This window comes from Balearica regulorum, chromosome 3 (assembly GCF_011004875.1).
Source record: "Balearica regulorum gibbericeps isolate bBalReg1 chromosome 3, bBalReg1.pri, whole genome shotgun sequence".
Taxonomy (NCBI): domain Eukaryota; kingdom Metazoa; phylum Chordata; class Aves; order Gruiformes; family Gruidae; genus Balearica; species Balearica regulorum.
In genome coordinates, this window is record NC_046186.1 from 26506914 (window position 1) to 26522089 (window position 15176).

At 40.1% G+C, this 15176-nt stretch overlaps 1 protein-coding gene across 1 annotated transcript in view; it reads right to left on the minus strand.

Annotated features, from left to right (window-relative positions):
* Positions 1-3175: 3175 nt before the first annotated feature.
* The window catches only part of GCLC (glutamate-cysteine ligase catalytic subunit), a 34993-nt gene continuing 22992 nt past the window's right edge, over positions 3176-15176 (minus strand). The window contains exons 8-16 of the mRNA XM_075747352.1: positions 14260-14376; positions 13262-13400; positions 12628-12740; positions 11857-11949; positions 11017-11121; positions 8951-9032; positions 8754-8857; positions 8531-8651; positions 3176-4791 (exon numbers count right to left, since the gene is read on the minus strand). Of these exons, the coding sequence (XP_075603467.1) occupies positions 4586-4791; positions 8531-8651; positions 8754-8857; positions 8951-9032; positions 11017-11121; positions 11857-11949; positions 12628-12740; positions 13262-13400; positions 14260-14376 (1080 nt within the window). The 3' untranslated portion in view covers positions 3176-4585. The remainder of the gene's footprint in view (positions 4792-8530; positions 8652-8753; positions 8858-8950; positions 9033-11016; positions 11122-11856; positions 11950-12627; positions 12741-13261; positions 13401-14259; positions 14377-15176) is intronic.

Sequence of the window (15176 nt, forward strand, 5' to 3'; positions counted from 1 at the left end):
AGTTCTCCCATTGCTTTACAGAGTGAATCCTCCTGCCTGAGAGGGAATGGACAGAGAGCCCTGAAGCCTGCTAAGCCTTCCTGACTTCACGTTTCTAGGAGAATGAGAAGAAGATTCTCCTTTCTAGGAGAATCTTATTCCAGGGAACAGTTATTACATATGCTGTTCCCACTTTAAATACTAGCTTCAAATGTCTTTTTTACTAGGCTCTGCAGAGTGCTGTCAGCTACAAGCCCATGGGCTGGAGGGGGGGTCACTGGCTTCCTATGACCCACAGAGGTTTATTGGAGCTCTACTGGCACACCTGCTGCTGTTCTCCTCAAGCTCAGAAGGACCCCAGGGATAAACTCAAAATACAGTGGCCACCTTAAAGAAATCAGGAAATTTCCCCTGAGAGGATGGGAGGTAAATCCACTGAGGCATAGCCATGCATTAGATCGCATGCAACTATATGTAGCAGAAAAGGAGGAAGGTCTGCGATCAAAAGCTTGGGACACTGCACCTTGCTTTGAATACAAACGTCATCATTCACACTGAACTTCCAGAGTCCAGGGAAGAGCACAGTGGAGCAGAGCTCTGTGGGTTTTAGCACCAACGGCAGGGAGAGGTATGAGCTCTCCTCCTGCCATCTCCAAGCCTTTGCTCAGTGACCGCAGGAACAGCCACTGAGAGGCACCAAGGGCAAGCACCCACACGCCAAAACCTGGGGGAGATCTCGACACCGGCCCACAGCAGTCAATAAAAGTAATGCTGTGGCAATCATAAGGATGTGAGATTCACTGCGTTATTTTATCCAGTACATACAGTAATCGTTGTGACCTTCAAAAGAAAATACAGTTAACGCTTTGCATTTTTCCTAAATGAAGTGACGGGAAAAAGCAATGGAAAGTCCCGCTGCAGTTACACCTACATACATGGAGCACTGCACAAAGAGGGAGAAAAGGCTGGATCAAAACTAGAGAAATTCTTAGGTCAGATGCTCTTATTAGAGACCACTGTTCTAAACTTGCCATCTGCAGCCCCTGGAGCTCTGGCTCTGCCTAGGCTTTACACAGCCACGGCTCTCCTTGCAGCCAGTCCCATCCAGCACCAAATCCTTGCACCGCCTCTGCCAGCGTCAACCCATGGTTCTAGTACATTTCTGGAAAGGACAAGATTTTCGTGAGGGTTTGCTGAGGGATTTTTACTTGTTCGGTACTGCATAACCTTAAATGAGGCATTTTATTTCCCTTTGCTTCATTGCCCCTTCCTCCTTCCTGATTCCTTCTGAGAATTTGGAAAGCACTTTGCCATTTCATGACGCTGTGGGGTGTTTTTTTATAATCAATATTTTGATTATATGTTGTTTTACCTAAGAAAAGGCCAAGTGCCATTTTCCCCTCACCCAAGGAGCAGGGGACACAGGAGGTGGCCATCCCTGGGGAACATACCTTGGGGCTGCCAGCACCTGCTCCCACCTGATCCTCAGTATGCTGAGGACACCACAACTCAATTCTTGATTTGCAGCTCACTGAATCCTGATAGAGGAAATATTAAAACGCACGTAGTCAGAGGGGGGGAACCCAATATCCCATCTTCTAGCTCAGAGTGATGCTGTGCAGGGCAGATGAGGGAACTGTGAAGTACCCTGGCTGCAGAGGACTGCTGCTGGCCAGGATGGCCTTCGCCTTCCTTGCAGCAGCCCACACTGTGCTTTGCACTTGTGGCTAAAACAGTGTCGATAAGCCACTGGGGCTGTGGCCGTTGCTGAGCAGTGCCATTGCTGTTTCCCACATCAGCACACTGAATATAAGCCACTAAAAATATTAAACAAAATGACTGCAAACAAAAGATTAGGTCATTTTCCGATGCAGCTTCTACAAGCTGCACTATACTTGTTTCACACAGGTCAGGTTGCTTTTGCAGGACCAAAGGATTGTACAAAGCTCTTGCTGCACCACTCCCAGAAAGGCAAACTGCTTGCACAGCTCTGCACACACACAAGAGCAGCCACATTTTGAAAATTTAGGCCATGATAAAAAGCATAGCTAAAATAATCCAGAAATGAGACACTTGTACTCAAGTAGTTTCTGCCTCTCGAGAGGAAAATGGGGCATCAGAGCATTGTTTATAACATTGAGACCTCTGGAAATCACAACAGGATCTTCTAGCTGAAAACCAAGTGGAAGGCATGAAGCAAATTACTAGGGTTGAACTGGGGCCAACACATTAGCAATCACAGGAAGGGCTGTGACTGACACATTACTAAGGTATCTGGGCAAGGAATCAGTCACATTTCACCTCAAGTGCTTGGTACTCCTTCCCCTCCCTGTACTCAGGTGGCTGTTGGAAACATTATTTCCATGAAATCCCTTTATTGGCTGCAGGACCAAAAATCCTGAATTCATAGCCCAAGAGCATTTCTCATGCTCTCTGCAAAACATCGGCCAGAGCTTGACACTTGACCTAGGGCTTGCTTCTCCACCTTTGAGCAGGTGCAGATACCACACAGCCACCTCCAAGGTATATTCAAAACTAATGGCAAAGCTTGCCCTTGCCTGCAGCAACTCTGGTTTGCCCTGGGAGAGCCTTCACCATGCCACGCCATTGAGAACAGGCTGGAGCACATACCTGAACTCTTCATCTAGGGAATGTAAGCTGCTTAGATACCACAGCCATGGACACCTCAACAAACAAGCAATAGTTTTGTGTTTGATCTTTCCCATCCTTTCCTGAAAACACACATACAAGAACTCACAAGGGAAGCTTACAGCCACAGCTTTCAGGGATCATGACAAGGTTTTCTCTCACATACAGGACAGTACTCACCTACTACAGGCCAGAAGGGTGATTTAATGTTAAAGGGAAAAAGGACACATGTTGATGCAGTGCTGGCAGGAAAGCATTCCAATTTTTAGGGGTCTTCCAAGCACAGAAGCTGATGCTGTGCAAGCAAGATGCTACCATGACAAGGGACTTCTCTGTCGCAGGAAAGGCAATTTGCCATTAAGCCCAAGAAGTTTGCTGTGAACAGTGAGTCTGGATGAGTTGTACTTGCCAGGTACACAACTCCTTTTTTGAATCTGAAAACGTGGGTTCAAGTCATGCAAGTGACCAAAACATACTGCAAATTTGATTTTTATTTCCTTATTACAGAAACTAAATGCCTACATCTTGATTAAAACAAGTTCACCACCACAGGAAAAAAGCATTCTGTTTATTCTCTAAAGCACACCTGCTGTGAACACAGAACAAAGTCTAATATCAGTACACAAACGCTTCTTCTTAGTGCACCTCTCCATTGCAGTTTCTCCATTAGTTTTTTTAAAAAATCATTACACCTTAGGTATTTATATATGCTTGCATTAAGCTTTGCATGATCTACCCATAACACAATTCACTTCTAGAAGTCAGTTAAGAAGCTAAATCAAAAAGGCCCCTTAAGTTTGCTTTATTTACAGTTGCAATGGCTAAATTTTAAATACTTTACAGTCGCTCCCAGCACTGGCTCCCAATTCAAAGTATTAGTGCATTCTGTGATTTCTTTATAACTATTTTCTAGAGGGGATTAAGTTCTCCATACCTACAGCTATGTAGGTACCTCAGCTATCTACATAAGTACCTTATAGGAAACAAACATGCTGACAAAAATATTTATAATAATGAATGACAAATGAGAAACTCAACCTTTAGGAAGAATGGACAAGCATTTGGTTTTCTGCTGCAGTCATTGTTGACTGTGGGAACAGCAGCAACATGGAAGAAACAGCAGTTAAGGAGTGCTGAAGTCCAGAGCGGGTATCTCTGGTTCCTTTGTAAAGACAACTTTATATGTTCAGCTCATTTCCTCCTCTCTTTCACCACCTCTCCCCCATTACTGCTTTTTTGTTAAATCAATTGCAATAGCATGCAAATTTACTTCAGAGGGCAAAAATAGTAACAATGCACCTGCAGACAGGCAAACTTGTGTTACCTGAATAAAGACAGATTGTTCCTCTGAGCTTTACAGTTTATGAGTGGACGCAGGTCCTGTGGCAATTGAGAAACTGCTGTAAAGATTAACAAATAGGATGCACATGCATTTATCTGTTCTCACATACTTTCAAAACCAAAATGGAAGGAAGAAGTATCTGTGATTCAGGTAGGTCCAGAAGATTTTTTTTTTCCCCTCACACAATAAGGTACATTACTTAGCACATTCCAGGTTAAAAAAAATTACAGTAAACATTCAGTAACTGGAATGCATATAATATACAAGTACCATTACATTTACAAAGCTGTTCAGGACAATTTTTTCTTTCTAGAATAAGCATAAAAAAGTTACAAGCTAATTCACAATAACTTTAGATACAATGTTATTAAAATACATTGATGTTAATCATAAAAATATTTTACTATTTACATGTATATTGTATAAACCTTAACAATAAGAATATGCCCATTTTAGGATGCCTTAAATGAATATTTAGGCAAATTGGCCCATTTTATAGTGCAGTATCCCTGTTTTGGTCTTCACACCATGAAACTGTACCAGATTCACAGTATCTTTGCTAGTGCTTTGCTAAAAGGCTTAAAACTTTCTATTGTTTAAAGAAACATTCATTCATTACAAAGAGTCAGTCTTGTTTCCACTTTGTTTCTTATTAAATCCTACCCCCAATAGTTCAGGACACTCTGCCTGGCCTTGTGCGATTTGGTTGCATTTCCAAATAAGGCTGTAATTCATTTCATCAGTTATCACGCTATCTTGCTTGTAGTCTGGATGCTGTGCAATAAATTCTCTCATCCATCGAGCAACCGTCATTAATTCTCCTGTGCGCAAGGGGAAGTCAAATTTCAGAGTTTATACATCTAATTTAGCAGTACTATACCTAAAGTTCCATGCGTGTTATATGCAATTAATGGATAGTCCATGCTTTCATGAGAAACACATTTCTATACTTTTTAAAAAATATGGCTAAACTACAGGCATAATAAATTAAGCTGACATATTGCTGATAGTCAAAACCCTTGTGTCATGCGATCTTCAAACTTTCAGCTGTTGTAACAAGACAGTGCAGAGAGAAGTAGCTACTGGAACAGGTGTTACCAACAGACTGTATAGCAAGAGGGCTTAAACATGTCATTTAACAGAGAATCTGCCCGAGACAAACCAACAGTCACCGCTACAGCAACTACATATGTATAAAATAATTTTGTAGCTGATCCATCCACCTCGGCTGCTAGCTTTGCTCTGTCTACCTTGACTTAATCTTCTACTTTCTACCTCTGGCAGCTCCCCTAGTAAAAAAAAACGCAGGTTCTTGATTATACCAACTCCTGGCTCATACACAGTACTTCTGCTTTACTACGCAGGGTTCAGCTGACCACAGAGCAGTCAGCAGGTGCTTAAGGGCCCCTAACACTTGTATACAGGGTCATCAAATGGCACACACGACTTGCAGGAGACCTGCATCCCTATAAAGTAGCAGCTGAAGGCCAGCAGGACACCAGTGTTTAAACTCCTGAATGCAGCACATGCAAGCAAGCATCAACTAGTACAAGTTTAAGGTAACTCTGACAGTAAGACATTAGGGTAGGCTGACGGGAAGCTTGAAGAGTCTAGCAAAACTTTCATTGCTACTGGAACATCACAGCATCCTTGTAAGATTAGAAAGGGTCAAGGGCTTCCACTACACAAATCTTTGGTTTAAGAGTATTATAAAAAGCAAGAGGAATCAAGTTAGGCAAAGCAAGGAATAACACACAAGTAAAAAGCATCCAAGACTGTTTTAAGGTATCATATCAGTGGTTCTGAACAGAGGTACACAAACACAAATCAGAAAAATTGTGAAAAGTACAGGAAAAGCAGAATAAATACTGTTATTAGAAATAAGTGTTCCTCAAAACCCAGAGATCATGTTTTAAAGAAATGAGGCCAGTTTACAGTTCTATATAAAAAAGGCAGGAAAAAAAATTACCCAAGAAGCATTATTTGTTGAAGGCACTAAAAACCTCACACAAAAACTTTCTCAAAGCAACAAGCCAGGGGCCTGCAAGAAAATCAGTGGGGCTGGGAAATGAGCAGAGCACAAAGAGACATTTTTGGACTAAAAGCCACTGCAAGCTGTGAGCATGGAGGAGGTGGGACCACAGTCCAGCTCACACCACCACAGACACCTAGTGGTCGGGCAGCCCAAGCACTCCTCATCCTTTGAACTGGCGTAAATTTGCAGCACCTTCATCGTGAACACAGGGCACAGCGCTCAAATAACATACGAGTAACAGGAAAAGGCACCGCAGACTGACAAAAGGTGTGAGACAGCTTTCAAGCGAGCAGAGACAAGACAAAGGGAATTGCAAGTTTGGAAGCAATACTATACTTGAGAAGTTTGCAAGATCATGAATGTTCATGAGAAGTGACTAAAACATTATCCTACAACGCAGGAAATATCAGTTATTTCATGATAAGCCTTCTGAGAGCATTGTAAAACTACAGGAAATACATTTTTTCAAAAAGCACTAATACAATCGTGGCATTTCTTATTGTTTGACTTTATGGGGACCATGCTTCAAGAAGGGCAAGGCAACAATCATGGAAATTGTGTTTGCAAATGGTCACCAAGCACCATGATTACTGCACTGCCTTTGGCTGAGAAAGCACCTACACTGCAACAGCCAGGAACCAGGAGAGCATGCCAGGACAAGGGTCACTTGATGTTGCTATCTTAACATCGCTTTCATGAATATTTGGTGGTGGTGGTCAGCAGCTGCTGCCTGCCTAGCAAATCTGTAGTCTCACTGAGTGCTGGCAGTCACACAGCAGTGAGATGGAGACCAGGAGGGCAATACCTAGCCGTGCAGCAAGTAAAGATGCAACTGAAGCACAAATGAACAGTGCAGAACAAGGTTAAAGCCACAGCGGCTAAGGTGCTAGTGGTTAACACTCATCAGTGCTCTGTGTCCACCATTTGAAGAGAGAAATCTGAAAAATGGCCACTCTTTGTGGACATGTCCCATGCTAGACAGGCTGCAGTTCAGGAACATTTGATTTAAGATTCAGAGTAAACTGGAATAATCCAAAGCTCACAATTGAGAAACATCATGGCACAATAATACAATCCCTAATGCTTTTTATTCTGTGAATTCTGGTTCTTAGGAAGCATAATTTAAAAGAATCACTTCAGTTTATGGGAGTTAAGATACAAACGCTAGACTCTATCTACCTACCTCACTCTCACACCTTTTAGGTCTGTGTAAGTACACGAGCTGACTTTTGCTATACCCACGTCTTTGCACCAGGTAGCAAAGTTGTTCTTTGGAAAGGGAATACCTGCAATAGGGGGTCGAGCCCAGGTCATTAGTTCTTGGGGAAAAAACCTCCATAGGACTTACGCACTTTTTTCCCCCCTCAACAGCACCCTTCTGAAGGGAAAAAACCCAACAACAAACAATGAAATATTTTGAAAGCATTGCTATTTTGAGGGCTCACGTGCCTCAGATTTTTTCTTCCTGCCAGTGTTTCTTCTCTCCCTCAGTTAAGCCAAGCATTAAATCCCCATCTAGGTTACCTGAGGGACAGAAGCCTCCTACAAACAAGCCAGCCTTAGGAAAGAACATTTACAGTGAAAGCTGTAATTAAAACTTGTGCCCATTCTGAAGTACTGCTAAAGTACCGAATTACCAGGTGAAAGAAAGTCCTGATTTCCACCTCTGCTTTAAAAAGGTCTTTATCTAGAAGCTTCTACAGCAATTTTCAAGAATTAAAAAAAGGAATGCAACATTTTAATTTAAAACCAGTGAATATATTTCATTGGAAAAAAAAGATGCCTTGACTTGTAAGACTAAAATTAACTGTCTAGCTAAATTTACAGCAAGGCAGGCATACAAAGGATTTGCACATAGAAAGGCATAAAGCTGCTGCAGACTCTGCTATGTGCCCAGCTCTGAATTAAAGTTTAGCCCGCATCTTTTACTCACTATAACACTGCATTTTAAAAAGCATAAAAAGTCATTATGTTGCCTGCCTTTGAAAACACTGCAACATGGAGAAGACAGGGGAAGAGCCTGGTTTGTTCTGCCTTGACAGTTTTGCTACTTAGAGAAGGGCTTAGAGAAGGGTGCTGAAGACTAGGTCCCACCCTCTAGCATACCAGAATTTAGACTTATGAATGCTTTGGAGCAGCACACTGAGTCACACCAGTAACAGCAGGCTATCAGAAACAGCCTCACATACTCTTACAATGCTGAAGTGACAAGCAAATGGGATTGTAGTAGTTGGCACATATACTAAAGTAGACAATACACTGGCAAAAACAGCATTAAGCGGTGCTGAAAGAAATCTTGGCTTGGAGATACAATTACAGTGTAAGGAGTAGTCTAACTGCATCAATTACTCCTAATTTAAGTTCTAAAATGGATTACAAAACACTTATAATCAGAATTAGACAGGACCAGATTTAAGCCGGAAAATACATTCTAGTCCTTTACTCCTGAGAACTAGAGAACAGCCCAATTACTGTTTAAGTAGAAAAATGCCAGGAAAATTAATGTCCAAAGGCATCAAACATACCAGACGCTCTCTTTTTAATTAGCTTCAGGTAGTTTAGGATGGTGCACCTCGTGTCCACATCCACTTCCATGTTTTCAAGATAGGAATTCAAAATTGGGATCAAACCAGGAAAGACTCCTTCCTGTGTAAGAGAACAGAGTCAGCATAAAACACACTCAATCTGATTTCTAGGAGGGTGGAGTGGAGGGGGATGTTGTATGTTCCAGGTAGAAGAGGCTATGACCTTCCCATTGATAATTGTATCAATGCTCATTAAGGTATACTCTTCTGCATCGGTGCCTGTCCCGTTCTGTGCAGAGCCACATCCATCCACAACAGCATTTCCACCTTCATGGGTGACAAAGGGAAAGGAAGCAGTTAGAAGGCAAGAGATGCAATAAACATCCACAACAGTGTTAATCAGATTGCTGCTTGTGATACCTTTGCAAATATCTTTTCTGAAGTAAAACATTCCCTGCCGGACAGCATCTCTTTTCTGGGCCATCTTCATGTTTTCATCCACCTGGCAAAAAAGTTTTTCAGAGATTTGTGACATTTTAGAAAATTGGATTCAAACTCTCACATTTTGGTCTCATTAGCTGAAATTAGCTTATTTCATCACACAAGGCCAAGCTGTGGAGACAAGTTTTGTTTCATTCTTCAGAGGTCCTTGGCAAAACCGCAAAGAGATGATGTTCTATGAAATTAGGTCTCCAGCAAAACAGGTAATACTATTATGTTAGAATGTGCTACTCTAATCTTTTAAATTTGGATGAAAACACAGGAACAGCTATGATTAACAGGTTGCATCCCATCTGGCACACTTCTTTGCATATTTAGATGCAATTTAAATGAGTACAGAAGGAGAAAATTGCTCTTTCCCTAGCCATAGGTTGCTGCTTCTACTAACAAAATCATTGAAGTCTTTAGAAGAGTTACCACTTTCAGAAACAGAATTCCAGTAACTTTGTATGGGAACTGTATCTATTCCATACTCAAACTGCTGTTAGATAAACTTAGTCTGCTAGTAAGGAAGTTCTAAATTGCAGGCTTCAACGTCTACAAACTACAAAGCACTGCTTATATGCTCTGCAAATGACATAAGCATTGCTCTGTTTTTCTGGATGGAAGACTTTGTCCAAATTCTTTGGTTGGTATGTTGTCAGGGAATTAACATCACGCAACTTTGAGATATTACCTTTACTGTACTGTCATCAGAAGAAGGGATATGACTTGTCACATTCTTTGTCTGACCTTTAACTAAGGGCAATGCAAAAATCTTCACTTCTTACCTTTCAAAGCTTTGTTTTCAGAAGTCTGCTTTCATTCATTTTATATTATGAAACTTATTTACACAACAGGCTGTTTTCAAAGTTTAAAAGAACTCCAGTCCTAGCTGACAGGAGCACTACCGCACTCAGACAGCAAAGATTAGTGTGAGATTAGCCCCATAAACCTGTATTATTTTACCTGAAAGAGGCAAGCTTAGCAATGGTTGTGCAATTCTGTGTTGCATTACCTCTCAAATTGCTTGGCAAGCTCAAGCAATTCTATGCCCCACCTCAGCCCCCCAACTCTGTTCAGGTTCTTTTGACACCCAATCTGTTTTTCAAATCTTTCTGTGCTTTTGAGTTACTGCATCATTTCTAGAATCTGGACTCTCTGACATCAGAAAGAAAATTCCTCTTAAAAAATCATACCAACCGTATGGTATGATTACTATTAAGTTAGAACTTCAGTATTTTTCTACATTTTAATTAAAAACACTAAGAAAAGCAGCAGGATACTACTGCTATACTGTAGCCAGTGCTGGCAGCATTTTCTAGTATATAGCCTGTCAAGCCTGCTGTGCTACAAGACCATTTGAGAAGAAACTTTCTTGTCAGGTGCCTGAGGAAAATGTGCAAGGACAGTTTTCACCCAAAACAGTTCAGCAATTGAGGAAAAGATAAAAAGAGATAAAAAGCACGTTTTGCACGGCTGGTCTGTCTAAACAGAAGTCACAGTTGCGACCAGAATCAGCAGTATTTGTTTTCATTCACATACTGTGCAACACTAAGCACACTGAACTCCTCCTTTTCCCTCTCCAACAAGTACAAACAAAATACAGAACAAGAACATGACACACAGGCAACAGTCATGATAAAATAAATGCCTAAAATTTTTATTCTGACCTCTACAGGTTATTTTCCTCACAAGTAAAATGGTGGAAACATGCCCTTTCCCAGTCTTAAACCAATTTTGTGACATTTCTGCAGTAGTCAGACACCATTAGACACCACAGAAATTCCCACAGTATTTGTTTATAAGCTTAGTTCCATGAAACAGCAGTAAAATATTTGTTGAATACTGTAGAGTTGAAATTGATTCAAAGTACTGGTACAGATGCAAACTGACTGAACTCTAAGTGTATAAATATTAGTTCCTAGCTTGCAGAGAATAAAAAAATAATCAGACTTGATGTAAATACATTGCAGGTCTAATTAGATCTGATCTTTCACACCTACCTTGGACAAAGGAATGAGAAAGTCCAGTTTATACGACAGAATCACTCTGGTTAACAATACCACGAACACAACATATGCAGAGTTTTCAAAGTCTGTTAACTGGACCTAGGCATGAAAGGATTAAATTACTTTAGTGGGAACACACTCATGGAAGTGGATAAATATCTGGGAGAGTATAAAACATTTTGACTTAGATGCTCATGTTGGTACTTGTATTCATACACACTCTACTAACAGAGATGGTGATGCACGAGCTGGAATCATCAGCAGTGACTTTGAATGCACAGTACATGCACACGCTTCAACAAGCTACCCTTTAATCCAATGCCAAAACACACTTGCATTTCAAAATACTATCTAATAACCTGCACCTTCAGGCTCTCCGTCTAATTACAAGTGTGTAACAGCTTTTAAATTTCTACTTTAAAGGGATTAAATTCAGAGAGCTCAGAAATAGACAACTATAAAATAAAAGCACTTGTGAAAAACAAAACAAGTGACAGTGGAATTGTTTGCTACCAGGAAAAGTACTGGAGAAATATAGTCCCCAGAAGCTAAATGGGGCTTTGTTTACTGTTGCTTTAATACAAGTCTAATTCCTTTCCCCATCACCCCAAATCCATTAGCATGCTTTGCTGTGCTGCAGTGGATTCTCCTGTCAGTTACATTCCCACAGTCCACGTCTGATTAAACACTGCTGTCCACTTCACTTGCATCTAGCAATTCAGAGGGGAGAAAACACAGCATAAGTAATAAGGGGTTGATACTGGATGGCAGAATGCCTGGTACTTTTCCACTTAAAGGGAAACATGCCTCTGTGCATACTGACGCCTTCCTTACCTCCATAGGTCTGAATTCCACTCTCCATCCAATATCTGAATTCGGAGGAGGAGGCTTAAACCTCATTGTCTGCCAGTTTGTAGACTGAATATTCTGCAAAGAACATGAAATAATCTGTCACAATCAAGATATGCATCATTCTATAATATAATCAAAGGAAAATAAGCAGCTAACTAATATTTTCCCTGGAACAGTCCATCAAGTTAGAGAAGCACTTACAAACTAAGTGGCATTACTTCTTAAAAACCACAGTCTAACTACCCACCCTACGAGCAAACGTTACACCTTCTTATATGTAATCTTCAAACAAAATAGCATAAGATACTAGGGGGCTGAGATTCAGCTGACTTTTTTTTAATGAGGGGTTGATGCATCCCAAACTTAAAATATCTAATATTTTTACAGCCTTATGCAATAATAGCTGTGGTAGAGACATTTATATATAAATGTAATGCAAAACAGTTTTGCATGCAAAACAGTTTTTAGGAAGCCATAAAAATACAGTTCCCCATAACACTTATATACATAGCTATAGTTTGGGTCCTTTATATTTTATTGTGTTTAAAGTATAAGCCACTACCGTCTCCTAAATAAATGATGAAACAAGTGTGCTTATACCTGCAAAATCATATGCCAAAGAACTAGTTCAAGCGAAAAATTCAGGAAAAAAATAAATCTTAGCTAATGTAGTCATCCTCCAATTAAGCAGTACTATAAGGAATAAGCAATTTTATGTATATATTTATTAAATTGCTCTAAATCAGCCACAACCTCAAAATGGTCAGATTCATTTGCATCATCTAGATGTATTTTCTCCTCAAACAAAGTCAATGGGTCTCGAATGAATAAGTGTGCAATATGCTGTGCCAAAAGGTGGTCGATACCTACAAAACGAAAATTCAAACAAACAGTTCAGATGTAGCAAAGCGATAGGAAACAGTGTTTTACAAGACTGAAAACATTCAACTGCAATGCTACCTCAACCCACCACATCCTGTTAAAGTTTAAATGATGACTTTGGGAAGGAAGGAAGCGATTTAAGAGAAAATTAAAACAAACCAACAGATTCTTGGTTGGAAATGGCAGCTAAATATTGGTGTGGCTGCCATTCTTCCTGTTTTCTGATGCACTTCCGTGCATGTTTCATAAAGCAGTTCTGCTCTCTCCACAAAGATAAAACATTAATGCGTCAAACACTGAGATTCTCAAGTTGGAATCAGGGATAGTTTCCACAACAAATGAATACTTTTTAAAACCCTCAAGATCATGCTACACAGATACTTCCTCAGTAGGAGTCACTCCAAAGGATGCAGAATGATTGAAACAAACAAGAATGAAAACGTAAAATATCCTCACATACTGCAAGCATAATTCTTAACCTGCTCATAATGAAGCAAACACTTACCTTCCTTTATTAGGTGCTCGTAGATCTCTTTGTCTATTGTCAAATCAATGTCATTGTATTTCTCACCACATTCAGATAGATAACTGTCTATGGAATCATATCTGGATTTACTGATTCTATAATGGTTGTTCTTCAGTGGCTATATAATTTAAGAATACAATATTTTAACAGCTTGTTAACAATGTTACCTATGTTTTGCTCACTAATGACACTCACGTGAGAATTATTATCCTGTTTAAAAAACCCTACAGCCTCAATTAAAATTATTCAAAGTGCAAGTCTTAAATAGGCTTAATAGAAAGCGATCCTGGAATTATGATTACTTTGTTTGTAGATGTATGTACCTGAGCGATAAAAACAGTCATCACACATTAACTAGAATTCTCTAAGAGTGGAAACATTTTCCTGATGTAATATACCATTACTCAAGTACCTGGAAAGCATTAGTATACCTATTAAAACGCATACCAATACTGTTTCATTATGCACACATTGTCAGAGATACTTTTAAAACGGGTAGCTCAAGAAATATTTCAAGTAGATTTAAATTTTTTTTCCTGTACTTTTGTACATGCCTTGAATATCAATTCCTGCTTAGAGAAACTCCTTAAGTTCACTTTCTGACAACTGGCTCTCTTCACACAGTTCTGGTTTATACTACTGGATTACTCAGCAGCACCTGCTATTTCATCCAAATCAATTTTTGCTTTACAGGCTCAAGCACAGATTGGAAAGTTTCATCACAGGGGAACCTTTTCAGCTGCAGAGGAGTGAGTAGAGTTGTACTGGGACTCCATACCTAACTAAAAATACATATTTGCTAACGTAAACTGTACAACCAAGGCAAATGTTTACACCATCTCTCCTATATTTACTGCAAAGACTGCCATGTTCCCTTGTTAGGGATTCTGATGAGCACAAGGAGAATTTGATACTAAAGAAGATTTAACTTTTTTTTGCCTGAAAAAATCAGACATCTACTACCTAACATTGCTTACCTCTAGCCCCCTCTCTTCTCGCGTTCGATCATCTACAGATGCAGAGATTACTCCCCAGCGACAGTCAATATCAGACACGTAGCCTCTGTAGAACGGAGATGCAGCACTCAACGCCATCTAAAATAAAACAGCCCGATATGAAAACAAAGGACAAGCCAAGGAACCAAAGACAAAATACAACCCCACTTGGAAAGGGAAACTTGCTGGTCCAAAAAGTAACTGAAGTATGTATTTCAGTTTAACATACAGACAAAGCCCATACAACCACAAATCTCTCAACTGCTATCTCCAGCAAATGCCTTGATGAAGGCTGAGCATTATTGAAGCAGCATCTGACACTCTCCAAATTTATTACCTCTACAGATCAGCATTTAAGGAACACAAAGATGATACAGGCAGAAGCAGCTTCGTGACAAAGCAGCAAGTATTCTGCTCGCCCACTCCCAAACTCCACTTGGCAATCATTTTGTTTATTTTTGTTTGGCCAAGCACCTTAGCAACACAGCTGGAACACACTTCACTGGGAGCAGGATCTGCTTAACACCTAGACCAGACCAAAACTTTATTTTTATAACATCTGTTATAAACACCTGTTTACAATCACATGTTTACAAAAGGGACAGTTTTAAACAACTTAAGCTGAAACCCTCTGTAACATCAGACCAGAGTTAAAAAATTAAAAACTCTTTTAAGGAGTGAGCTTGTCTTGTTTGTGTGAAAGATTGCCCCAAATGTATTTCTAGAACTATTCAATGTAAGTCTCATGCATGTGGGAAGGAGGGCAGAGGAAAAGAAACAGACATCATCTGTTTTGTGGTGTCATTTAGACATTAAATAAATCACATTTCTCATGTTACAACCTATCAGCAGGCTGACATTTCTCCCAGAGTACCAAATTTGTGAGTAGCATTCAAGGT